The sequence below is a fragment of the Pan paniscus genome, chromosome 4 (genome assembly GCF_029289425.2).
Source record: "Pan paniscus chromosome 4, NHGRI_mPanPan1-v2.0_pri, whole genome shotgun sequence".
NCBI lineage: Eukaryota > Metazoa > Chordata > Mammalia > Primates > Hominidae > Pan > Pan paniscus.
Genome location: NC_073253.2, coordinates 163,710,492 through 163,735,800, shown reverse-complemented (window position 1 = coordinate 163,735,800; position 25,309 = coordinate 163,710,492). Strand labels below are relative to the sequence as shown.

General features: G+C 36.9%; 1 protein-coding gene, 1 non-coding gene and 1 pseudogene across 2 annotated transcripts in view; all 3 read left to right on the top strand.

Moving 5' to 3' along the window:
• PANK3 (pantothenate kinase 3) overlaps positions 1-24,499 on the top strand; it is a 30,904-nt gene extending 6,405 nt beyond the window's left edge. The window contains exons 2-7 of the mRNA XM_003810914.6: positions 3,978-4,330; positions 6,710-6,963; positions 8,921-9,097; positions 11,469-11,592; positions 13,830-13,955; positions 15,357-24,499. Coding sequence (XP_003810962.1) covers positions 3,978-4,330; positions 6,710-6,963; positions 8,921-9,097; positions 11,469-11,592; positions 13,830-13,955; positions 15,357-15,407 — 1,085 coding nt within the window. The 3' untranslated portion in view covers positions 15,408-24,499. The remainder of the gene's footprint in view (positions 1-3,977; positions 4,331-6,709; positions 6,964-8,920; positions 9,098-11,468; positions 11,593-13,829; positions 13,956-15,356) is intronic.
• Positions 12,012-12,089, top strand: MIR103 (microRNA mir-103). Its single transcript, NR_106559.1, has one exon. It is a non-coding gene; the product is annotated as a microRNA mir-103 (primary transcript).
• On the top strand, positions 19,284-24,499 carry LOC106634826 (solute carrier family 2, facilitated glucose transporter member 3-like; annotated as a pseudogene).
• Positions 24,500-25,309: the final 810 nt, after the last annotated feature.

Sequence of the window (25,309 nt, the reverse complement as noted above, 5' to 3'; positions counted from 1 at the left end):
GGTTCCCACGCCACCCCTAATCCCACTCGAAGCAGCCCTGAGAAACACCGCCCATTATCTCTCCATACCACCCCCAAAGTTTTTTGCCGCTCCAACACTTCACCACTATTTTGTTTTGAGTTTCTTATTAATATAAGAAGACAGGAACATCAGGCCTCTGAGCCCAAGCTAAGCCATCATATCCCCTGTGACTTGCACATATACATCCAGATGGCCTGAAGCAACTGAAGATCCTCAAAAGAAGTGAAAATAGCCTTAACTGATGACATACCACCATTGTGATTTGTTTCTCCCCCACCCTAACTGATCAATGTACTTTGTAATCTCCCCCACCCTTAAGAAGGTTCTTTGTAATTCTCCCCATCCTTAAGAAGGTTCTTTGTAATTCTCACCACCCTTGAGAATGTACTTTGTGAGATCCACCCCCTGCCCTCAAAACATTGCTCCTAACTCCACTGCCTATCCCAAAACCTATAAGAACTAATGATAATCCCACCACCCTTTGCTGACTCTCTTTTCGGACTTAGCCCGCCTGCACCCAGGTGAAATAAACAGCCTTGTTGCACCCACACACACACAGACACGCGCGCGCGCGCGCACACACACACACACAAGGTTAGGAGATCAAAACCATCCTAGTCAACATGGTCAAACCCCTTCTTTACTAAAAATAAAAAAATTAGTTGGTCGTGGTAGTGCACACCTGTAGTCCCAGCTACTTGGGAGGCTGAGGCAGGAGAGTTGCATGAACCCAGGAGGTGGAGGCTACAGTTAGCAGAGATCATGCCACTGCACTCCAGTCTGGGCCACAGAGCAAGACTCCCATCTCAAAAAAAAAAAAAAAAAAAGGCCTATGTTGCTAGGCACTCAACAAAACTGAGAAAATTTAGTCACTTTCTTCTGCTTATGTTGCTTAGTTATTTATACCTGTTTATAGGTGACGTGATGAAAGTATTGTGTTTGAGCTCAAAGCTGCCCCTGGCTTCCCAAATTATGGTCTAATGTCATTTTACTTTTTTAAAAAACTTTTTTTCCTACACTGGAAGTACCTTTCCAGAATACAGAATACTGTTTCTTAAGATTATCTGTAATGTAGCTCCAGATCTCTAATTTGAGTTTCAAATATAAAGACAAACGAGGTATTTCTCCAAAAGAAGATAATGAGGATTACTCCTTCCTCGTATTAAAAATTATATACTAATTTTAGTAAATGTGTAAATTATAAAATGGAGAAATGTATAGACTTCTTTCTCATTGAATTATATGTTCCTGGTTTTGTAATGCACACACATATCAAGTAAAATGAGAAAGTAGAATTTTAGAAATAATTTTTATTGGCAACTTTTACATAAAAACTGTTAAATATATTTTGTTGCCAGACATTTTAATCCATGTATCTTGAGTATTAAACTCTTTTTGAGTCTCTGTCATAATAGTTAAGATCCCAGAGAATAGAAATATATATTTTTAGGATGGAATCTTGGCACTGTCACTTAACAGTTTGACCTCAGGCAAGTTTGTAATTGCTTTGCCTCCTTGTCTAAGTGGTACACTTAATAGAGCAATCTTATAGTGGGGGTACTGAGGATTAAATGAGCCTGTGTCTGACAGGTAGTGAGCACTCAGTAAATGTTAGCTGTAATTCTATGAAGAACTGAATCAGTTGTGCTTTAAACTAATTCTAAAAATTTGAATTTTGTAATTCATAATATTATAATACTGACTTCCTTGGGAACAATTGGAAAATACTCCTTTGTGTCAGTATAAGGATTGTTGCCAATAAATATAAGGAAATCACGTTGTAAAACTGAATTTCATAACCTGAAGGAATCAGGTGACCAAAGCCAGTCATTTTCAAATGCCATTTAGATCTGACTATAGTATAATCTTCCGAATATATACAGTATATAATTTTTAATAGCATCCCATATCTCACTCTTAAAGATTATTGTCCAGTGCCTCTGAGGTAAGACGTCAGGAATCTGTTTTTAAATGATAAGGGTTTTGTAAATGGTCTATACCATTTTTTTCAAGAGTGTGTTACTTAAGATGGCCTCTATCGCTGGCCTTACTTTACTGGCACATCTTAAGCAGCTCATTTATATTATCCTGTACACTGCCAAAGTAGAAAGTTTGTTTGCTTTCTAATTTGAAGGTAGACTGTGCCACTCTCTTACTTAGAACGTCAGTAGTGTTCCCGTTGTCTAAAAAGTTCAAGTCTAAGCTCTTTAGCTAAGTGTGCAAGGTCCTTCATCTATTTCCTTAGACTTCCCCCTTTTTCTAGTTCCTTAACCGTACTGACGTATGCCTCTTCACCTTTGGATGGAGTTTTTTGTTGTTTTAGTATTTTCTACGGTCAAACACAGGCATAGGGTTTATCATTCCTTCTATTAATCTATACTTATATAAAATTTTATTTTGTGTATCTCGTTCTTAATGTGTTTTATTTATATTCCCCTGCTACATTGAGCGCTCCTTCAGGGCAGGTATTTTATCTTATTCATATGCATTCCTGTTTCCTGGTGTAGAGGAGATGATGATTTTCTTTCTTTCTTTCTTTCTTTCTTTCTTTTTTTTTTTTTTTTTTTTGAGACGGAGTCTTGCTCCGTCGCCCAGGCTGGAGTGCAGTGGCGCGATCTCTGCTCACTGCAAGCTCCACCTCCCGGGTTCACGCCATTCTCCTGCCTCAGCCTCCAGAGTAGCTGGGACTACAGGCGCCTGCCACCACGGCCGGCTAATTTTTTTGTATTTTTTTAGTAGAGACGGGGTTTCGCTGTGTTAGCCAGGAAGGTCTCGATCTCCTGACCTCGTGATCCGCCCGTCTCGGCCTCCCAAAGTGCTGGGATTACAGGCGTGAGCCACCGCGCCCGGCCTGGAGATAATGATTATTTGCTGAAGGGAATTGCTTTTTGGGTTTGTTTTTTATGACAGGATCTCACTCTGTTACCTAATCTGCAGTGTAGTGGTGCAAACATGGCTCACCGCAGCCCCAGCCTCCTGGACTCAAGTGATCCTCCTGCCTCAGCCTCCCATAACTGGGACTACAGGTGCATGCTGCCACGCCCAGCTAATTTTTAAATTTTTTGCGGAGACAGGATCTTGTTATATTGCCAAGGCTGGTTTCAAACTCCTGTTTTCAAGCAATTCCCCCTACCTCAGCCTCCCAAAGTATTGGGATTTCAGGTGTGAGCACCATACCTGGCAGGAATTGCTTTTTAAGGAGGTGCTTTTCTCCTGGGTTACTTGAAGTGATTATAGGCCAGTTTTATTGTATTAAAATGTTTATAGAAACAAAGATTTTCATGCCCTTAGTGTTGACCTATTTATTGAAAAAAGAATGATCTGAATTTTTCCTCATCCCTGGAGCACATAGTATTTAGTAAATGAAAAGGGGTTGCCTACCAGGCCAGGAATTAAAAGATCCTGGGTCAACTCTAAGCACCCTATACGTTTTTAGAAAATATATTAATAAAACTTTGAAGGGCCGGGCGCGGTGGCTCACGCCTGCAATCCCAGCACTTTGGGAGGCAGAGGCAGGCGGATCAGAAGGTCAGGAGATCGAGACCATCCTGATTAACACGGTGAAACCCCGTCTCTACTAAAAATACAAAAAAAAAAAAAGGCAGGCGTGGTGGCGGGCGCCTGTAGTCCCAGCTACTCGGGAGGCTGAGGCAGGAGAATGGCATGAACCCGGGAGGCGGAGTTTGCAGTGAGCCAAGATCACGCCACTGCACTCCAGCCTGGGCAACAGAGCGAGACTCCATCTCAAAAAAAAAAAAAAAACTTTGAAGGGAAAAAGGTAAGTTCCACATGGAACATGTGTCTTACCCAATACATATTATTGCCTGAATGCATGATTCAGAGTAAATGAAGTTTGTGGCTAACTGGTTTTTAATTTGTGTTTCTAAAATGGATATATATATATATATATATATATATATATATATATATATTTTTTTTTTTTTTTCCTCCCATAGCTTTCCCATGGTTTGGCATGGACATTGGGGGAACTCTAGTAAAGCTCTCGTACTTTGAACCTATTGATATCACAGCAGAGGAAGAGCAAGAAGAAGTTGAGAGTTTAAAAAGTATTCGGAAATATTTGACTTCTAACGTGGCATATGGATCCACCGGCATTCGGGATGTACACCTTGAACTGAAAGATTTAACACTTTTTGGCCGAAGAGGGAACTTGCACTTTATCAGGTTTCCAACCCAGGACCTGCCTACTTTTATCCAAATGGGAAGAGATAAAAACTTCTCAACATTGCAGACGGTGCTATGTGCTACAGGAGGTGGTGCTTACAAGTTTGAAAAAGATTTTCGCACAGTAGGTATCTTTTACTCAAAACTGAAAATTGATACCTGTTTTTAAATATGAGAGTAGGTTTCCATCTAGCATGTTCCTTAATTCTCCCTGCACATGCAGTGGGAAATATGTATCCATGGTTGCCTTTCACTTGGGGCGTTTTAAACATGTTTATGAGATGAGGAAAAATTGCCCGGATTTGGTCATGTTGTTGCACATAATATTTGGTAAAACTTGTTTAGGGCTGTACTACAAAGCTACAATAAAAAGGGGATTTGGGGACTTTAATGAATTTGGCAGTGTACAAAGCCAGATATAAATGAAGCTTGAATTATTTTCACTATTGTCCTACATTTACATGGTTTTTGGAATATTACTTATTCAAATAATATTAATCTTCCAGGGCCATCTCCTTCCCAAACCCTAAGTCTGGAAACCAATGTCTTTTGGTTAGTATAATGGACACCTGAATGAAAATCTGTTACCCTTTTTTTTCTGTTTTTATGCTGTTAATCCTGCCATGTTCCTGTGTCAAATGGGGTGATTTGAGTGGATCTGGCAGGAGAACTATGAGTATTGGTTTGAGTTATGTGCTGTTAGCAGTTTGCCATCTTCTAGTCTTTTCCATTAGAATGAGAGTTCAAAGAGTGGTTTGCCAAGCTTCTGGTCTTTTCTATTAGAATAAAGAATGGCTCTGTTTAGGACCACTGAAATTTGTTTTTCTTGAAAATGTAAATGTGAATAATTTAATTTCTGAAAATCATAAGAAAATACTGTTAATGGAATATAAAGGCTGACGTGGGAGGATCACTTGAGGCTAGGAGTTGGAGACCAGCCTGGGCAACATAGTGGGACCCCGTCTCTACAAAAAATAAAAAAATTAGCTCAGCATAGTGGCCTGTGCTTGTAGTCCCAGCCACTCAAGAGGCTGATGAAGTGGGAGGATTGCTTGAGCTCTTGAGATTGAGGCTGCAGTGAGCTGTGATTGAGCCATTGCACTCCAGCATGGGTGACAGTGAGACCCTGTCTCAGAAGGAATATAAATAACTTAAATGGCTCATAGAAGCGAGACCCATATAATTTGAGGTAAAGATCTGTAGTACTGTATGAAAAGAGGTGCCTTGGGAACACAGAGGAGTAACAACAGCTAGAGAGTTGAAGAGGTTCCCAGAGGAAGTGATATCTAAGCTGCAATGTTTTACAAAAGGTGTCTTATAATACGCTTTTTACTAACCTGAAATGATGAATGTAATCATTTCAAACTAGTACTCAAACTATAATATAAAGACAGGAGATTAAGGTATCAGTTATTAATCAGAAATTAATCTATCCGTGGGTAGATTAACAAACAGTATCATCATTCCAGAGGACATCATGAAGTAGTTATATGCTTGCACCTATGCATAGATTGATCATGAATACGAAAGCTACACATGCCAGATTGATACGGTATGTTCTGTTGGAAAATGAGATACCATAAATGGCATTGCTGTTGGTCACATGACCCTCCAACATGCTAAACAAGCACTTGGTAAAATTCCAAACAGTAAGAAGTACAATTTTCCCTTGCTTTATGTGGTGGTTCAATTCCTAGCAAATTTAGTATATATTTAAAACTACGTGGGTTGGGCACAGTGGCTCACGCCTGTAATTCCAGCACTTTGGGAAGCCAAGGTGGGCGGATCACTTGAGGTTAGGAGCTGGAGACCAGCCTGACCAATGATGGTGAAACCTCATCTCTACTAAAAATACAAAAATTAGCCAGGCGTGGTGGCGGGCGCCTGTAATCCCAGCTACTTGAGAGGCTGAGGCGGAGAATCGCTTGAACCCACGAGGTGGAGGTTGCAGTGAGCCGAGATCATGCCACTGTACTCCAGCCTGAGTGACAGAGCTAGACTCCATCTCAAAAATGAATGAATGAATGAATGAATGGAGTGACTGAATCCATAGGACGAATACTTCTGTATTTGTATACACAGACAGATAGGTAAAATAACTTTGTTATTCTCTAGCCTCAGATAATTATAAATAATTTTCCTACTGCCACTATAAAAATGACTGGCAGAACACTCAAAGATAATGCATAGATGGGATAATTTTTTGGTCTGCAGAAATGTCCCACCCATTAAAGATGTCTGGCATCACAAGTCCCTGCCCACTAAATGTCAGTTTGGTCCTTCCTTCCTCCCCATCATTTAGAAAACTAGCAGTGAGGTGATACCACCCTCACTGAGGACCAGTGGACTAGATGAAATCCTGAAAGAGATTCTGACATGAAACAAAATGAAAATGTGGGGGTCATAGACCATTTTTAATTTTTGTAAAGTAATACAGGAAAATCATATAGTTGAGTGTTTTTGAATGTCATCCTTTTTTGTTTTTGTTTGTTTGTTTTAACAGATTGGAAACCTCCACCTGCACAAACTGGATGAACTTGACTGCCTTGTAAAGGGCTTGCTGTATATAGACTCTGTCAGTTTCAATGGACAAGCCGAGTGCTATTATTTTGCTAATGCCTCAGAACCTGAGCGATGCCAAAAGATGCCTTTTAACCTGGATGATCCCTATCCACTGCTTGTAGTGAACATTGGCTCAGGAGTCAGTATTTTAGCAGTCCATTCCAAAGACAACTATAAACGAGTGACTGGGACAAGGTAGTGACCTTTTTGGTTGTATTGCTGCATTCACATTGTTTTATACACAGAAGTTATGAAATCAATATAATAATGTCATTTTCACCAGTAAAAGAGCATGTATTTGCACAACAGCAAAAAAAAAAATATATATATATATATATATTTTTTTTTTTTTTTTTTTTAAGTGAAAGAGGGTGCCATGTTGCCCAGGCTGGTCTCGAACTTCTGAGCTCAAGCAATCTGCCTGTCTCGGCCTCCCAAAGTACTGGGATTACAGGCATGAGCCACTGCTCCCAGCCAACAGATAATGTATTTTTATAAGATGTGTATGTCAAGACTCAAACTGAAATTATTAAATGTTTATTAGTCAGCATCAGTTGGAATCAAAATTTCCATAATGGTAAAGTGAATTTTTATCTAGAATGAGTCTGGTAACGTTTTTTCTAGAATTTAACTGGAGCATTTACTTGGAAGCAACAGTGTTCTATTGATTTTAAAACTTTATTATGTTTATATTTTGTTCTTTTTTCCAAAGCATTTTTCTTCTTTACCTATTTTTTGACTTTTTAATGGATATTAATGTATGTAAACCCTTAAACTGCAGTATTGGGGAACATTGTAATTTATTCTTATAGGATGAATTAATGTGATTTCTTTTTGTGATAACATTAATGTTCCCAAATAGCCCACATACTTTTCTGTAATACCTGAAATACGAATGAGAAATAAGATATAAAACTCATGATTCTTTTATGTATTTTATCAACTTTTACAGAGAGGTGAAGATTCCAGTTTAAGGAAGAAAGATTTTCAAATACTTTAGATTAATTTGTGAAAAAAACTCATTTTAATTTTAAAGTAGTAATTCTGTTTAAATTATACTTAATTAGTACTTTATTTTTATGGTGGTTAAAAGTTCACCTGTGTTGTAATTCTCTATGCCAAAGAATTGTACACTGCTATTGCCTTCTTCGGTTAACTCTAAAAGAAGTTCAGTCTGTTAACTAAATCCAACAGTGATTCAGGGGTAGAACTTGCTAGAAATTTAGATGAGACTAGGGAGCAAAGGTTTACAGTTTAGGAATTAGATATGATTTCATTCTGTGAGCATATCCAGAAGAATAATAGAAGCAAATAAATTTCTGTAATTGACATGTTGGCCAGCTGGACATAAATTTACTCATTGTATTTATGTGTAGGTCATGTGAAATATTAGTGTATCATATTGAATTGATTTCATCCATGTCAGGCCAAGTAAAGAAGCCTTTCCCAAAATCATTTCTTGGAAACAATTTAAAATTACAAAGATGGGCATGGTAGTTCATGCCTGTAATTCTAACACTTTGGGAGGCCAAAGTGGAGGATTGCTTGAGACCAGGAGTTAAGACCAGCCAGGGAAACATAGTGAGACCCCCATCTCTACAAAAATATATACATATATATTAGTCCAGTGTGGTAGTGTGCATTGTAGTCTAGCTGCTGCGGAGGCTGGAACAGGAAGATTGCTTGAGCCCAGGAGTTCAAGGATGCAGTAGGCTATGATCATGGTCACTGCACTCCAGCCTGAGGGACAGAGTGAGACCTTGTCTCAAAAGAAAAATTACAGATTTTCTCTTTGTAATTAATATGGTACTGATTTTTTACATTTATTCCTTTTTAATGCACACACAACAATTTATTTTTGGTAACTACAGAGTGTAAGGTATTAGGTGAAGACTTTGGGAGAGATTTAATAGGTCTTTCCTTTCCTCATGTTTCCACCAAGTGATTTTTTTCTTTGGTTTATTCTTTGATCTAACAAGTTTGGTTTTACTAAACAATTTTTGTTGCCTTCGTTATGTTATTTCAGCACTCAGCATTAGTCATAGGTTTTTTTTCTGTGTGTTCATTGAATACATGAATGATCCACCCTTTTACTTTAGAGAAAGAATATAATGTATAAATGCAACTTAGCAAGTTTCTTTATTTTCTTTAGCCTTGGAGGGGGTACCTTTCTGGGTTTATGCAGTTTATTGACTGGCTGTGAAAGTTTTGAAGAGGCTCTTGAAATGGCATCCAAAGGTGATAGCACACAAGCTGACAAGCTGGTCCGTGATATTTATGGAGGAGATTATGAAAGATTTGGTTTGCCAGGTTGGGCTGTAGCATCTAGGTAAGTTTAACATTTGTGTTATTTAAGTTACAGAAGTTAAGTAATTCAAGTTGCTTATGTTTTTGGAAAGCAATGTAACAGAAAGTTGTAAGAGTGCTTTCTCTTATCCAGTTTAGGTTCCAAGTTTTGAACATTGATGTCATTTAAAAATTAAGTATACATTAAGAAGTTTACCCTGAGTGCACCTTGTAAGAAACTTTTTTTTTTTTAATTTTTGAGTGTCTTTCCAGTGTTTATGCAAATACAAATACATATTTTTACTTTTCTCCCCATATACAAAAGGTAATCTATCATTATATGGCATACTATATATACTCTAAAGTATCCGTATAGAAATCTTTACATGTTGTTGACCTTATTTTATACAGGTGTAGGATAAATTCCCAAAAGTTGGATTGCAAATGCATTTTTGAGATATTGTTAATTATGCAAAAGAGCGGTACTGTTTTTCACTCTCACCAGCGGTAAATGAAAGTGCCTGTTTCACCAGTAGAGTGCTAACTTTTGCATTTTTGCTAATCAGATGGAGAAGTGGTATCTTAATGTAATTTTAATTTACATTTCTCCTACCAACACTGGGGTTAAGAGCCTTGCATATTTTATTTTCTGTGAGTTATTGTTCATGTTCTACTTTTCTGTTGGATTGTTATACAGTTGAATTTATCAGTCTTTTCTTTTATGGCTTCTGGATATTGATTCATAGTAAGTAAGTCTTCTACATTCCAAATATATAAAGGAATAAACCCTTATTTTCTTCTGATATGTTAATGGTGGTATTTTTATACTTATATCTTTGATTTACTTATAGTTTATCTTAGGGTATTTTGTGAGTTACAGATCATGCTTTCATTTTTCAGGTTTTTTGTTTTTTTTCAGAAGGCCCTAATGTCTAATAATCCATCTTTATTTCACTGATTTGAGATGGCTTTTTTACATATGCTGGCTTTTCATTCTGTTGATGTACCAGCATTATACTTTCAGCTTTATGGAGGCATAAAAAGTATGTTTTAATCTCTAGAAGGGCTAGTTTCACTCCTTTGCTTGATTTTCTGTATGAACTTGGCAAACATTTTCTCTATTACAAAAATGTTTCTGGAATCTCAGTAAGTTTACATATTAACTTAGGGACAAATGATATCTTTATAGTAAGTCTTGCTGTTGAAGAACTTAGCTTGTCTGTTTGTTTAAGGCTACTTTTGTGCCTTTCACACATTTAAAAAGGCCTCTCCAAATATGTCCATACATGGCTTTTTAAATTGATTCCTAAATATTTTAAATTTACTGTTCTGTTGTTTATCAGTCTTGTCTCCCATTATGCTTCCTAACCATTGTTGCTTGTGCACCCCAAGTTCTTTGTCAGGGAATCCAGTGCCCTTTGATAGTGGACTTTGTCTCACTCTTCAGTAATATCTCCTGCCTCTCCCTTGCATAGACACTTCACTCTGACCAAACATCTTGTGATTTCATAGATGTTTTCATTTCTCATTTCTGTGTGCCTTTAACCTTTAGTTGCCTCTGCCTAAGATTTTTCTTCTCATTTTTTCTGGCTTTTTCTGGTCCTTTTGCTCTGAAAGCCCTGCCTCATACCTTCTTAACTTTTTTCTCTTACCACTGTAATAAAAGATTTTTTTTGTTTGTATTTCCAAGGTTAGCCTTTGTTTGGGGTTAGCCTTTGTTTGGATTTTTTCCCTGTTACTGTTAGCGCTTCTCTTGCTGTCTTTTGTATGTAGGCCTGCATTGTCCATTTACAGTAGCCTCTAGCCACGTAAGGCACTTGGCATATGAGTGCCACATGTTGAATTGACGATATTTGGATATATTGGCTTAAATGAAATGTACAATTAAAATTAATTTCACTTGTTTATTTTTACCTTTTTAATGTGGCTAATAGAATATATATGAAATTATATATTACTCGTATTTTATTTCTATTGGACAGTGCTGCACTAGACTAATTCACTGTTTGAGGGACTATCTGTCTCCAGCACAAAGCTTGGTATGTCATAAATGTTTCTTGTGACTGAATGAAAAAGAATTTGAAGTTAAAGCTGAGATACTTTTGGAAACATTTTGTAATTTTGGCTAATTTGTTTTGAATCAGGTTTAAGTGAAGATATTTTGGTAATCTTTGCTTTCTTATAATAACTAACTATGCTTTTTTTGAGATGTCATTTTAACCTTAATTCTTTGGAAGGTATTACTTTACTCTTGCATAGATTTTTTTTTGTTAGTTTGTTTTGATCTTATCCCTATGTGTTTCTACTTTTTGGTCCTAATTTTATAAAAATATCCAGGTTGTAGATATATCTGTGAATACGTAAAATGTTGCTTGTTATCAGCAGATTTGACTTTATTTTTCATTTTTCTGCAGTTTTGGGAATATGATTTATAAGGAGAAGCGAGAATCTGTTAGTAAAGAAGATCTGGCAAGAGCTACTTTAGTTACTATCACCAATAACATTGGTTCTGTGGCACGAATGTGTGCTGTTAATGAGGTAAAAAAACAAAAAACACAAAACTTGAATTATCAAAAATGTGAATTGGAGTCCTATATACACCTAGCAGGGCTTCTTCACTTTCCCTAAGGAGGCCTCTGGGATTGAGATGTAACCCATTAAATGCCAAGACTCATTAGGTATATATGTTACGTACCCAGTTGCTATATTACTTTTAAAGAAAGTAGCAGATAATTCAAATTGAAATAGGAGAAATTTATTCAGAATTTTTTTTCAGAAAAACACAACCTAAATCCCTTGAGGATGTAAAAGAAAGTTCTAAGCATAAGACATTTTGAGATACTTTGTGAAAGCATTTTTTTTAGTCTTAATTTTGCATTTGGAAGGCAGCTATGCTCACCACTATACCACCAGTGCTTCATGTTGCATTTGATTAGTGAAATTCTTGGAAGTTTTCTTACTGCCCTCGGCTTCTTTACAGTGCTGCCTTGTTGCATATGGATCAAGCAGCATTGTACAGGGCTATGAAGGCATTGAGACCTGTTCTTCATGATATTTGAGTGGTGTTTATTGTTACAAGAAAAGTGTGAAAAGGATATACTGTTAGATTGACCATATAGTTGGGATTCTTTGTTTGGAAGAGAATATATATATTTAATTCTAGCTTCCTTATATAATAATAGATATATTTGCCTGTTTAATTTTTATAAATATCAAATACTTTAAATGGATTGGGAAGTATGCTTTTCGAAGGAACCCTTCATTTGTTCATTCATTCATTTATTCATTGAGTAAATATTTACTGATTACCAGATGCCAGACATTGTTCTGGGTATTTGGAACATATTAATGAAGAAAACAAAGATCTGGCTTTGTGGAGCTTGCATTCATTCTAGTGACATATTAAGTAAATTGTGTAGTGTGTATTAGGTGATAAATGCTATTTTTTTAAAAAGAGACCATCAAACAGGATAAAGAGGATTGGGAATAGGGCAGAGAGTGGTAGAGGACAAATTGCTAAGTAATTGAGTGGTTAAAGGAAAGCTTTATTGAAAATGTGATTCTTAGGCAGAGGTTTGAAGGAGGTGAGGGGGAAACTGTGCATGTAGACATTTTGGGGAGAAAGCTTCCAGCAGAGAGAACAAATATGCAAATCCTCTGAATTATTCTGTATTTAAATCCAGAACTTGGTCTCATCAGTTTTTTAATAAGTTAGAAACTTAAGTGTTAGTTGGTTGATGGAGTTACTAGTAGGCCATGTTGGGAGCTGACAACAATTTGAGACCTTTATTCTTAGCCCTTTATGTCTAAATTTCCACTGACCAATTGAGTTAACAATAATTTAGGCCATGGTTTACAGTATCCCAATTTATGTACAAAGATTTCTACTCAAAAGTCAATATAGTGTGAGAGTCGAAATAAGTTTTCTGGTGATTCAAACACCAGTTCCCCTTTGTAAGATTTCCTAATCATAGAGATAATCTAAGAAACCAAATTAGTGTGGAATCTTTGCAGAGAGAGAATGATTTGATGAATCAGGCAGGGGACGGAGAAAGAATGCTAGAATCCTAGGGGAATGCACATGCCAGTATCCCAGTCAGTATTACTCTCCAATTCTGTAGAATCCACAGTTGCATGTCATTGTTCAACATGCATTGCAATGTGTGGGCCAAGTTTGCTACTTATCAACTAAATGCATTTTATAGTACTTACCATGTTTTGATTTTTTTTTTTTTAATCACATCAGTAATGTGTCTCCAAATGACTTTGTAAGGGGGCTATTTATTGGCCATTTTCAAAAACAAATCTCACCTGAAATCATCTGCTAGGGTCTTTCTGGAACCTTTTTTTAAAAGTAGACTTTATTTTTTAGATCAGTTTCAGGTTCACGTAAAATTAAGTGGAAAGCTCAGTGAGTTCCCATATACCACCTTCCATACACACACAGCCCACTTCCATCCTCAGCATCCCATAGTAGAGTGATCATGTGTTACAGTCCATAACCCTGTGCACACATCATCATCACCCAAAGTCCATAATTTAGGGTTCTCTCTTGGTGTTACACATTTTGTGGATTTTGGATGATGTGTGCAGAACTAATTTTTAAATACTCAGGATTATACAGCTATATGCCAGGAATGTAGTAGGTGTTATACTAATAAAGGGTAGTTGTGTTTTTTTGCATTTTTAAATAAATTTTAAATAAATATTTAGAAACCTTTTATATTGTAAAATCTATTATTTTTACAAGTTTTTTCTTTGTTCTTTTCTTTTAGAAAATAAACAGAGTTGTCTTTGTTGGAAACTTTTTACGTGTCAATACCCTCTCAATGAAACTTTTGGCATATGCACTGGATTACTGGTCAAAAGGTCAACTAAAAGCATTGTTTCTAGAACATGAGGTATGGTAGGAAAATGTTTTTTGTGAATTTTAATAGCATGTTTTTTAAGAGACAGGGTCTTGCTCTGTCACTCAGGCTTGAGTTTAGTGGCACAATGATGGCTTACTGCAGCCTCTTCCTCCTGGGCTCATCAATCCTCCCACCTCAGCCTCCCAAGTAGCTGGGACCACAGGTATGCACCACTGTGCCCAGCTAATTTATTTTTATTAATATTTTTTGTGGAGACAGGATCACTCTTTGTTGCCCAGGCTGGTCTGGAACTCCTGGCCTCAAGCAATCCTTTATAGGTGTGAGCCACCATGCCCAGCCTTAAGTAGTAGAATATTGGTTCCTTCGCTTCAGTTTCAGTTGTGGGGAAGAGAATTACAATAACCTGTTAGGCACCCCCAGATTTTTTTGTATTCATTTACTACATGCAGTTAAATTCTGATCTGAGCAATTATCAGTCCACATACTGTTTTGGATTAACTTAACTTGAATCATTTTGTGATCAAAGTCAAATGGCTGTATCATTACAAATTAGTAACAGAGATTCAAATTATTCTGCTCTTAAAAGCTTCCATGTCTTGGCCGGGTGCGGTGGCTCATGCCTGTAATCCCAGCACTTTGGGAGGCCAAGGCGGACGGATCACGAGGTCAGGAGATCAAGACCATCCTGGCTAACAACGGTGAAACCCCGTCTCTACTAAAAATAAAAAAAAAATTAGCCGGGCGAGGTGGCGGCTGCCTGTAATCCCAGCTACTCGGGAGGCTGAGGCAGGAGAATGGTGTGAACCCCAGGGGGCGGAGCCTGCAGTGAGTCGAGATCACGCCACTGCACTCCAGCACTCCAGCCTGGGTGATAGCGAGACTGTCTCAAAAAAAAAAAAAAAAGCTTCCATGTCTCATTGTCACTGCTCACACAATACAAATCAGAATGGTGTGCCCTTGTGCGATTCCACATGGCATGCAGTGAGAGTGTCAGGCACAGCCACAGGAAGTTAGTTTGTTTTATTAAGTAAAGGGGAGAGGGTGCAGAATTGCTGTTACAGTCCTGGAAGCTTTAGTGTCTAAAGGCCACACTTTTAGAATACGTATTTCAGTGTGAGCCTATAGTCCCAGCTATTTAAGAGGCTGAGATGGGAGGACCATGTGAGCCCAGGAATTCAAGGCCAGCCTGGGCAAAATAGACCATGTCTCTAAAAATAATAATAATAAATAAAAATACATATTTCAAAGGTGTGTAGACATCAAGAATACAGATTCAGAAAATTTTTTATAATAGCTAACAACGCAGAAATTGGTAGGTTTCCAAATATTATTAAACAAATAGATTGTGCATAGTTGTGTGTTCTCAAGTGGTTAATATTATATGCTAACTTAAAAGCTGTACTACATAACAGTTATTTTTAAATTACACAGGGATACTTTGGAGCAGTTGGTGCACTTCTTGGGCTGCCAAATTTCAGCTAAAGCATCAGGTCTCTCTCTCTGCTAATAAATGTCATCCAAGAGGAACTAAAACCAGAGGCATTATTACTGCATTGTTTGTCACTGGGAACCAAAGGATAAAAGAGTAGCATAAGCTGCTGAATGTTGCCATATTAAAGGAGAGAACTTGGTAACGTGAAGTATTTCTCATTGAAATGCTTTCCCTTTTGTATATAGCCAGTGTTAAATCCTTAAATGCAATACAGCCTCTGATTATTGAGCTTCCTCTTAAAAAGATTTTTTTATTTTATGTAGCCAACGTTGCAGTACTGTATGCTCAAACACAAATCTTAAAGTCTCGGAACTGTTTAGCTTATGAAAATAATCGACTCTGAATATTTGTTACAAGTCTGTTTTATGTGTTTTGATTACTAGTGAGCAGAAAATAACATACCCTGTATTCAAAATTACTGAAATGGCAATCAAAGATGATCATTTTTATGTGATTTTAGAAATGTTAAGGCAATACTACTAATTATTGTAGGTTTTTTTAACGTATCACCCAAAGCATGTATGTGATCTTTCCCCATTAGTATCTTTTTCTCAAATGCCATAATTAACTGAAATACTATTATTAAATTTTCATGAGAATTCTAAAATGAATCCTGGGAAATGCACGTTTGGTGATGTTGCACTTTCTGTATTTTACAGGAATTAGTCAATACATGTTGAAATGTTTAACATTTTAAGATTGGAGGCTTAATTACTGGGAGTCTGTCTAATGAAGTCCTGGGACTATTGTAATGGAATATGATTTGAGTTCACTGTGCTCTTTTTGTTTGTTTGTTTGTTTTGGTCATATATACATTCAGAACTTTTATTTTAAAACAACCACAATAACATTAATAATAGAAAATTCATCTGTAAATATTCACAATCTAGTCACTGAAAAATGGGAAAACCTCTACCATGCCTTATTATTACCCTTTGCTGTTTGAGGAGCCAGAAATAGAGGTGCAGTTAGAGGACGGTCACTTTTTCCAACAAAACCCACTCCATAGCCATGTGGATTTTTATCCAAAGGCTCAACAACCAGAGGGAATGGTGAGACCTGATAACTAAAATACTGTTATTGGCAAGGGTTTGAAATGTGTAAGAACCTAGGAGGGAAAGGAAGATTGAGCAACATAGGAAAAGGGGAAGAGAGGCTGAGTGTCACCAAGGTCCAAACTCCATTTATAAAAATACTGCAAAACCAGGAGTTGATGGTAGAAGTGCATATGATCCATGGCAGGAGTAAATCTCTCCACCTCCTCTAACTCTCTGAAAACTCTAGAGTTGGAGCAAGTCTTCCATTTGCTTCTTATCCCCTTAAAAGAATGCCTTCCACTTCCCAACAGCCCCCATCAAGGGACCCCAAGAGGCCACCATGCTCTAATCTCACACTTTCTTTCCTATTCCCCTTGCCTGAATCTGGAGTGGGGTTGAGCCCTCTGCCTTCAACCTTAAGATTTAGGAAGTTCTTTCCCCAACTGTCTAACTTGGAAAGGTAGATGAGTCTGAATTTTGAAGTAAAGAATGCAAATTCCACTCAGCAGAGGCAATGTTATTTATGTACATAGGGATAGTGGAATGAGTTTTAATAGATTCTGTCCAAAAGGGGTTTGTTCCTCTTATTTCCTCTATGTAGGAAGTTGTGTCTTAGGCAACTTTATCAGTATCAATGGAAAAATGATAGGCACTACAATGAAATGGCAGGATGCCAATATGAGATATTTCAGGAATAATAAATACAGTTTGTTTGTATAAAATAAACTATCTCAAATAAGAAAGTTTTCAACGACAGTGATAGTGTTCATTTGTAAGAGAGAGTTCTAGAACTTCGATGTCCAGTGCAGTAGCCACTACCCATATGTAGCTGTTGAGCATTTGAAATATGGTTAGTCCAAATTGAGATGTGCTCTAAAGGACAATAAAAGGTTAAATATCTCCTAATTTTTTGTATTGATTACATGTTGAAATGTTAACATTGGAAATATTGGGTTAAAGAAAAATACACAATTAACATGAATCTTGGCCAGGCGCGGTGGCTCACGCCTCTAATCCCAGCACTTTGAGAGGCCAGGGTGGGCAGGTCACCTGAGGTCAGGAGTTCGAGACCAGCCTGGCCAGTGTGGCAAAACCCTGCCTACTAAAAATACAAAAATTAGCCAGGCATGGTGGTGCGCACCTGTAGTCCCAGCTACTCGGGAGGCTGAGGCAGGAGAATTGCTTGAACCCAGGAGAAGGAGGCTGCAGTGAGCTGAGATTGTGCCACTGCACTCCAGCCTGGGCGACAGAGTGAGACTCTGTCTCAAAAAAAAGAATCATCTGTTTCCAATTATTTTTAAATGTGCTTACTAGAAAAGATAAAATCACACATGGTTCACATTTTATTTCTATTAAGTCAGCACCGTTAAGAACATAGAGCTTTGAGGCATTGTGGTATTAGAACCAAATCTATTTACCACAGTGAGCTTACAGGGAGTTACTCGAGATCTTAATAAAAAATTATAATCTTTGGCAGCCTTCATTATGATTTTGTGTTCTTATTATTCCAGTAATTCTAGATTACATATGGGAAAAGCTAAGAGCCACAGTGGTGAGATGGTTGCTCACTCTAGCAGGTAATTTCAGTTTGAAAGGATAAAATATATGAATCATAGTTCACATTAACCAAAGTACAGTGATGAAATAACTTAGACTCTGACCATTCCATTTTTTCTTAAAGATTGCCCTAAATCTATAGATGCTAATACAGTATTTGCCACAGGTATAAAACTTGTAGTTACTGTCATTCAATTAAGATTCTTATCTGTACAGATATACAAATCAGAAACTTTTAAAATAAATTGAACTAATGGAATTTTGGCTCCAGTATTTAGTCACTACAATGGAAATATTAAAGCAAGGAACATGAAGTCATTGTAGGGTTTTAAAATGGCTACTGACTGACATGAATTCAGAGTTTCAAACAGTCTAAATTCTAAAAACTTAACTTTACATGCTTTTCCTCCTAAATAACCACTCTAATAATTCATACATTCATATCTTTAGGTAAAGAAAACTGAATTTTAAACAATTGAGGCTGGGTGCAGTGGCTCATGCCTGTAATCGAATATAAGGACTTGAGTATAAAATTTGAAAACTACATGGGGAAATGTATTTATCATGCATCTCTTGATAGTCTACTGAAAACTATTAAGTAAACCTGTGGTCTGTAAACAAAAAAACCCATAGTGATACTTACCTTGTGTAATGTAAACAATTTTTTAAGCTCTTTAAAGTACATCTAGATTTACTGGTAATGTATAGAAGTCAATTTTATCCCCAAGCATTTCTACTTCCTAAACCATTAGCAAGAGTCTCAAAACAACTTCACTAAACTATTGGACCTCCAGTGTTAACTTGCCAACATAAAAATCTGAAAAACTTTGTAATCACTATCAAAAATACAAAAGAGAGAATAAATTCCCAGGTAAAAGGCTTTACAAATTTTGGAACTATTATGCTTTTGTTTACTAAACACTGATCCTTTTAGTAATTCTGCAGTATTGCCTCAGACTCCCACAAAGTTTCAAAATAGCTCATCTATTAGATTCCTGTAACATTTATTTGGGATAAACGTGGTTTTGTTGCCGTTGTTCATAATAGAATAAAATATTTAGCTTTGATGGTTCAGATGTAATACAAAGAAATAACTAAGTTTGGGCCTGAGATAAATGTGGTAAAGCAAGAACGCAGAGATGCTGTAATGATGAGTGAGTTTTATAGCATTACTGAGGACCTGAAAACTTGCTGCCAAGGACGCTTTGAAGGTTTTGTTGGCCGGAACAAGTGTCTCTGGAATCCCACTCCTAGCTCTTCTTAAATATTTGAAAAGAATTAGATAAGGGCCATGGGGACCCAGGTCACCCCACCTCTTCTTTTCAGTTTGGCTACAACATTGGAGTCATCAGTGCTCCTGAGACAGTCATACAGGACTTTCTCAGTTACACTTTGAAAGAGAGGTCAGAAGACCCTCCCTCTGAGGTTTTGCTCATGTCCCCCTGGCCCTTGTCTGTGGCCATCTTCCCCAATGGTGATATGATTGGCTCCTTTCTGTTGCACTCTTTGTCAACCACTTTGGCAGGTGCAATTCAATGCTTATCATAATTTGTTGGCTATTACTGGTTGCCTTATGGGATTCTGCAGACAAGCTGAGTTGGTTGAAATGCTGATCCTGGGCCACTAGATTACAGGCTTGTAATGCGGACTCTGCACAAGTTTTGTGCCCATGTACATTGGAGAGATCTCGCCTACTCCCCTTTGGGATACCTTTAGTGCTCTCAACCAGCTGGGCGTTGTTGGTATTCTGGAGATCCAGATCTTTGGTCTGGAGTTCATCTTGGGGTCTGAAGAGCTATGCCCAGTGATACTGGGCTTTACCATCCTTCCAGCTGTCCTATAAAGTGTAGCCCTTCCATTTTGCCCTGGAAGTCATAAGTTTTTGCTCATTAACAGAAAGGAAGAGTACTAATGAGATCCTTCAGCAATTGTAGGGGACTCAGGATGTGTCCCAGGACATCTAGGAGATAAGAGTGCTAGGATGATACAAGAAAAGCAAGTCACTACACTGGCGCTCTTTAGAGTACCCAGCTACCAACAACCCACTGTCATTTCCATCATGCTCCAGCTCTCTCAGTAGCTCTCTGGAATCAGTGTTGTCTTCTGTTACTCAATGAGAATCTTCAAGGATGCAGGTGTTGAGAAGCCAATCTATAGATTAGTGCAGGAGTGGTTAATATTATCTTCTTGACTGTAGTCTCTCTGTTTCTGGTTGAAAGGGCAGGAAGGACTTTACATATGATAGGTCTTGAGGCATGGCATTTTGTTCTGTCCTCATGATTGTTTCTTTGTTATTAAAGGATGAGTATGGTGGGATGAGCTTTGTCTGTAGTGGGGCTATCTTGGTCTTTGTGGCCTTCTCTGAAGTTGGACCAGGCTCCGTTCCCTGGAATACTGTGGCCACACTCTTCAGTTTGCAATAGCAGTGGCTGGTTGCTCCAACTGGACCTCCAGCTTTCTAGTTGGATTGCTCTTCCTGAACAATTATTATCTAGTTTAAGTGTGTTGTTGCTTTAAGGTCATGGCATGCTTATGTATTTCTGTTACCATCTGACCATGGTACTATGCCAAGTTCTCTTAGGGGACCTGAATCTTTCCAGTAGACCACATTTGAGAGAGTATGAGTCAACTGGGCACAGTTCCCAACAACCCAAAATACATACGTACTTCGCTGAAGCAGATCTCATGATTCCATTGACTTCATTTCTAAAATTGGACTTTGAGCAGCCAATTTCTAAGGATTAAAAAGAAACTTTAATGCATTGTAGACCTCTGTACACAGAAAAATCTTTGTAACTTTTGGGCTTAATTTTCATTCTTAAAAAATCTGGTAACTTTTTCAAATGCAACCACTGTCAGTTTGCTGTGAGGCTAGGCAAACAACACAAGATATAGAATTTCCCATCACCACCACCCTGACCCCGCGAGAAGATTGCCTTTTAATTAGAGACTTGTAGAACTAGTGCCTTTTAAGTTCTACACTCATCTTTTCCAAAGACTATTAGTAAACTTGCCATGTAATTTGACATGGCAGTTCCTTGCTCAGCTACTCTAAATAAAGTTGGAAATTAGGTGGTCTCTTAGTTTGGGTAAAGTCAGTACTATTGCCAGTAATATACATGGTAATTGAAAGCCCTTAAAGTGGTTCAGATTATTTGCCAAATATTAGACTCTATAAAAATTTCTGAGGTTTTTTTTCTTTTACCTTTGAGTGTACATGTGATTGCTATAATGTAAATACCAGTCCCTTAAAGACTGTTTCTATAAGCAGAATGATGCAGCACAAAGTGGAAAGGTTTTCCTCTTATTCCAGCAGTATTCTTGCCTTCAAAGAGTAGTCCATCTTGCCTTGATTTTTAAGGTTGTTTTCTTGGATGGAAAGCTTAACTGGATAGTAATTTCCATATGTTCTTTATAACCACTCTGTATATTATAAGCAAAGTTTTTTCATATTGTATCTTTTTCTGTTGAGCACTTTATGCATTTTAGTCTATTGCATTTGAGAATGTAGTTTAGAAATTCTTTCACTGTTTAAAGCCATGTGAAAACTGATAGAGGATAATGAAAATGAGTGTACATTATTTTGAATTTAACTTAACTGTTTTATGGTGGGTGTGAACAAAACATTAGAAATATATTATCTTTTTGTGATAATACTCTCTGACCTCACTTAAAGTGATCTGCCATGAGGTATCCATGATCAAGTTTATGTTTATTCTAATACCTAAGGAATTCAGCCAACTTTGTTTCTATCATCAGATAATCTCAGAAAATAGTGTGTTTTATCTATATTACTGCCTCTTTTCAATATTTAAGAGAATAATTGTCTTCTGGTTTCTACTGAGCCTAGTAATAATCACTAAAGACCTAAAAAAGTAATTCCTTCTGTTAAGAGTATTTGGATAGCCCATTCACGATAATGGTGGTGTGAAAATCAATCATCCCAGGTTTTCTGACATATCTAAATTTTGAATAATTAATTTCCACTTCCAAAAAATTCAAATGTTTTCTCAAAGCAGTCACTACTTATTTGCATTAGTCCTGCATATTCAGTGAATGTGAGGTCATATTTGGTATTGTATTAGAAGTAGTGTTGGTCACTGGTCTTGCCTCTTTGAACATTATTTTTATTTGTAAAATGAGGGAGTTGGTTTGTTATGATGGGAAATGAGTCAGTTTTCAGGGTCCTGAGAAAGTTGCTTCATTCATGGCTGTGTTTGAGATAACTAAAGTAATTTTTTTTTTCAGGTATTTGGTGTCATGTTTTGGAGTTAATATTTAGTGCTTATATAATTTTAAATTATTACATAATTTTTATTGGTATATATTTGATAGGTACTAGGTATTGGATTCTCACCAAACCAGTAGAATGGTATTCTCTCTTAATATGTGATTGCCTGTAATGGCCAGGTAGATATACCTTAAAGTAATATGAAAGGTTTTATATGTATATTAAAATGTTTGTACTTTTAAATCTGTAAAGGTTATCTGGAATTTTTACTGTGTTAACTTCAGAATTATATGGGCATTATGACTTTTTAATTGTACAAAAAATTATTCATAAATGTTAGAATACAGATGTTCCTTGACTTACAATAGGGTTATGTTCCAGTAGACCCATTGTAAATTGAAAATACCGTAAGTTGAAAATACATTTAATACGCCTAACCTACTGAACATCCCAGCTTAGCCTAGCCTATCTTAAATGTGTTCTGAACACTTAACGTTGGCCTTTAGCTGGGCAAAATCATCTAATACAAAACCTATTTTATAATGAAGTGTTTAATATCTCAAGTAAGAGTATTGTACCACATATCGTTAGCCCAGGATAATATCAGAATACAAAATTTGAAGTACAGTTTTTAACTGAATGTGTATTGCTTTTGCCCCATTATAAAGTTGAAAAACCATAAGTCAAACCATTGTTAAGTCGGACTGTTTGTGTTACATATATTTGGGATTTTTTAGTGGCCCTTTTTAAAAAGCTGTTTCATATTTCTGATCATTGTGAGTGGGGATAGATGTGGGAAGAACCATGTCTCTACTAAAAATAGAAAAAATAGCCAGGCTTGTTGGCACACACCTATAGTCCCGGCTACTCGGGAGACCGAGGCAGGAGAATCGCTTGAACCGGGAGGCAGAGGGCAGATCATGCCACTGTATTCCAGCCTGGGCAACAGAGTAAGACTCTGTCTCAAAAATGAATGAATGAATGAATGAATGAACGAACGAATGAATGTACTATATGAGCTGATACTGGGATTTCAGGTACCACAGTTTGTGCTGAATGATATGTTTGGGGTAAATCAGTTTTTTTCTTATAGAATTTCGGTGTTTTTGCTACAACTGCCACTAATTTTGCATTTAAAAGAACAAAAGAGGAATGTATTTTTCAAAGGAGTGAATGAGGTTAAAATCAAGATTTTGAATGGTATAAATATGCAACTAATTCAGTTGTAGGATATTATTAAATTTTTTATTGCTAAATATGTTTCTTTCATACATTGCAGTGCTTACAGTTCCAACAGCTTTCCAAGAAAACATTTCCATGTTTGTGTTATTTGTAAAGTATACATAAATAATGTAAAATAATTTGGGATTATTTCAACTTTACATTGTATGTCTGAATTTCATCGATGTTGTACCTGGCTCAGTCAATAGTTGTCACAGGTATTAAGCCATTTTGGAATTTGCCACTTTTTTCTGGGTAACCTATTTTAGTTTAGTTTACAGCATTTAGAAACAGAAGGTAACTTTATAGAAGTAACACCAATATCCTAGTCTGCTTGCCCTGAATATAACTAATAGTATTAGGATGTAAGCAATATTAAGATGGTTTTTATTATTTTTTATACACTGTGTGCTTTTACTTTTTATTTAAACTACAGCAAAAAACTGATTTTTTAACTAAAATTGAATGGCGTTTATCTTAATGACCAGTTATTGACCAAAGCGTACTCAGAAGATGTTATTATGTCCCAATCTAAGGAATCCTTTAATTTGGGGATTAATTTTACTTACACATGCCATTTCAGTTTAAGTTGCCTCATTCTATTACATCATTCTTGTCAAGTCTAAGCTTTATCATGTCTGAATTCTTTTAACACTGAATCTGTGATGTAAAAATGTATGATGTGCCATAAATTTTATTCATAATAAACTAAGTTATAGCCTATTGTAATCTGTAAAACATTTCTTGTAAATTACCTAATTTATTTTTTCATTTATGTACAGTATCTTATGTAAATTTGAAAAATGTTTGCCATGGCGCATTCTGTAAACATTCCCGTATTCTTTTCCTTAATGCTTATTTGCATGAAGGTAACTTGGGTTTTGCTTGTTTGTATTGGATAACCATTAAGCCAACTTCAGTTTCTCTGCCTTTTTTTCTGTAGTTTAACCATTTCTAATTTTGTTCATATTCTAAATAGATGTTAGAATCATACTTTTTATTTTCTACTTTCTAAATAAATTATCTAAGTTGTTTACTATGTGTACCTTTTTATTATTTAACTTACATATTCCCACATTTTCACTGTGATTAAATGCAAGGTTGTGGTTAGTTCTGTGAGAGCAAGAACTTTGTAAAGTCTTGTTCACCTCTAAATCCCCAGTACCTGGCACAGAGAAGGCATTGATGAAATTCAGGGCTTGCATTTATTAAGATGTGAAAACTTGCCCCCCTGAGACCATGTTATCCTGCATCAGAAATGAATGTTGTTGGCTTTTTGGTTTTGGGTTTGTTTTTGTTTTTTTATATAGTCTCTTTGTTGACTGAGCTGGCGTGTAGTAGTGCAGTCATAGCTCACTGCAGCCTCAGCCTCCCAACTAGCTGAGACTACAGGCATGCACCACCATGCCTGGCTATGGTTTTGTTTGTTGGTTAGGTGTTTGTTTCATTTTGTTTGTGTGGTGTGTGTGTGTGTGTGTGTGTGTAAATGGGGTTTCGCCATGTTGTCCAGGCTGTTCTCAAACTCCTGGGCTCAAGTGATCCACCCACCTTGGCATCCCAAAGTGTTGGGATTACAGGCTTTATGGAGTATGTGAGATGTTTTGATACAAGCATGCATGTGAATTAAGCACATCATGGAGAATGGAGTATCCATCGCCTGTTAAGTTTGTTTAAAAAAATCATCTTAATATGTGAGGCAGTAAGTTGGAAACTTGATGGCTGTGTTTTCAAATTGTATGATTGTCGTGGCTCCAGGCATAGTTTTCAAATCATATTATTGTCTTTACTTGGAGCGTAGAGGAATGGTTGAAAACGTGAACATGACTACCATGTGACATGTGAAGTA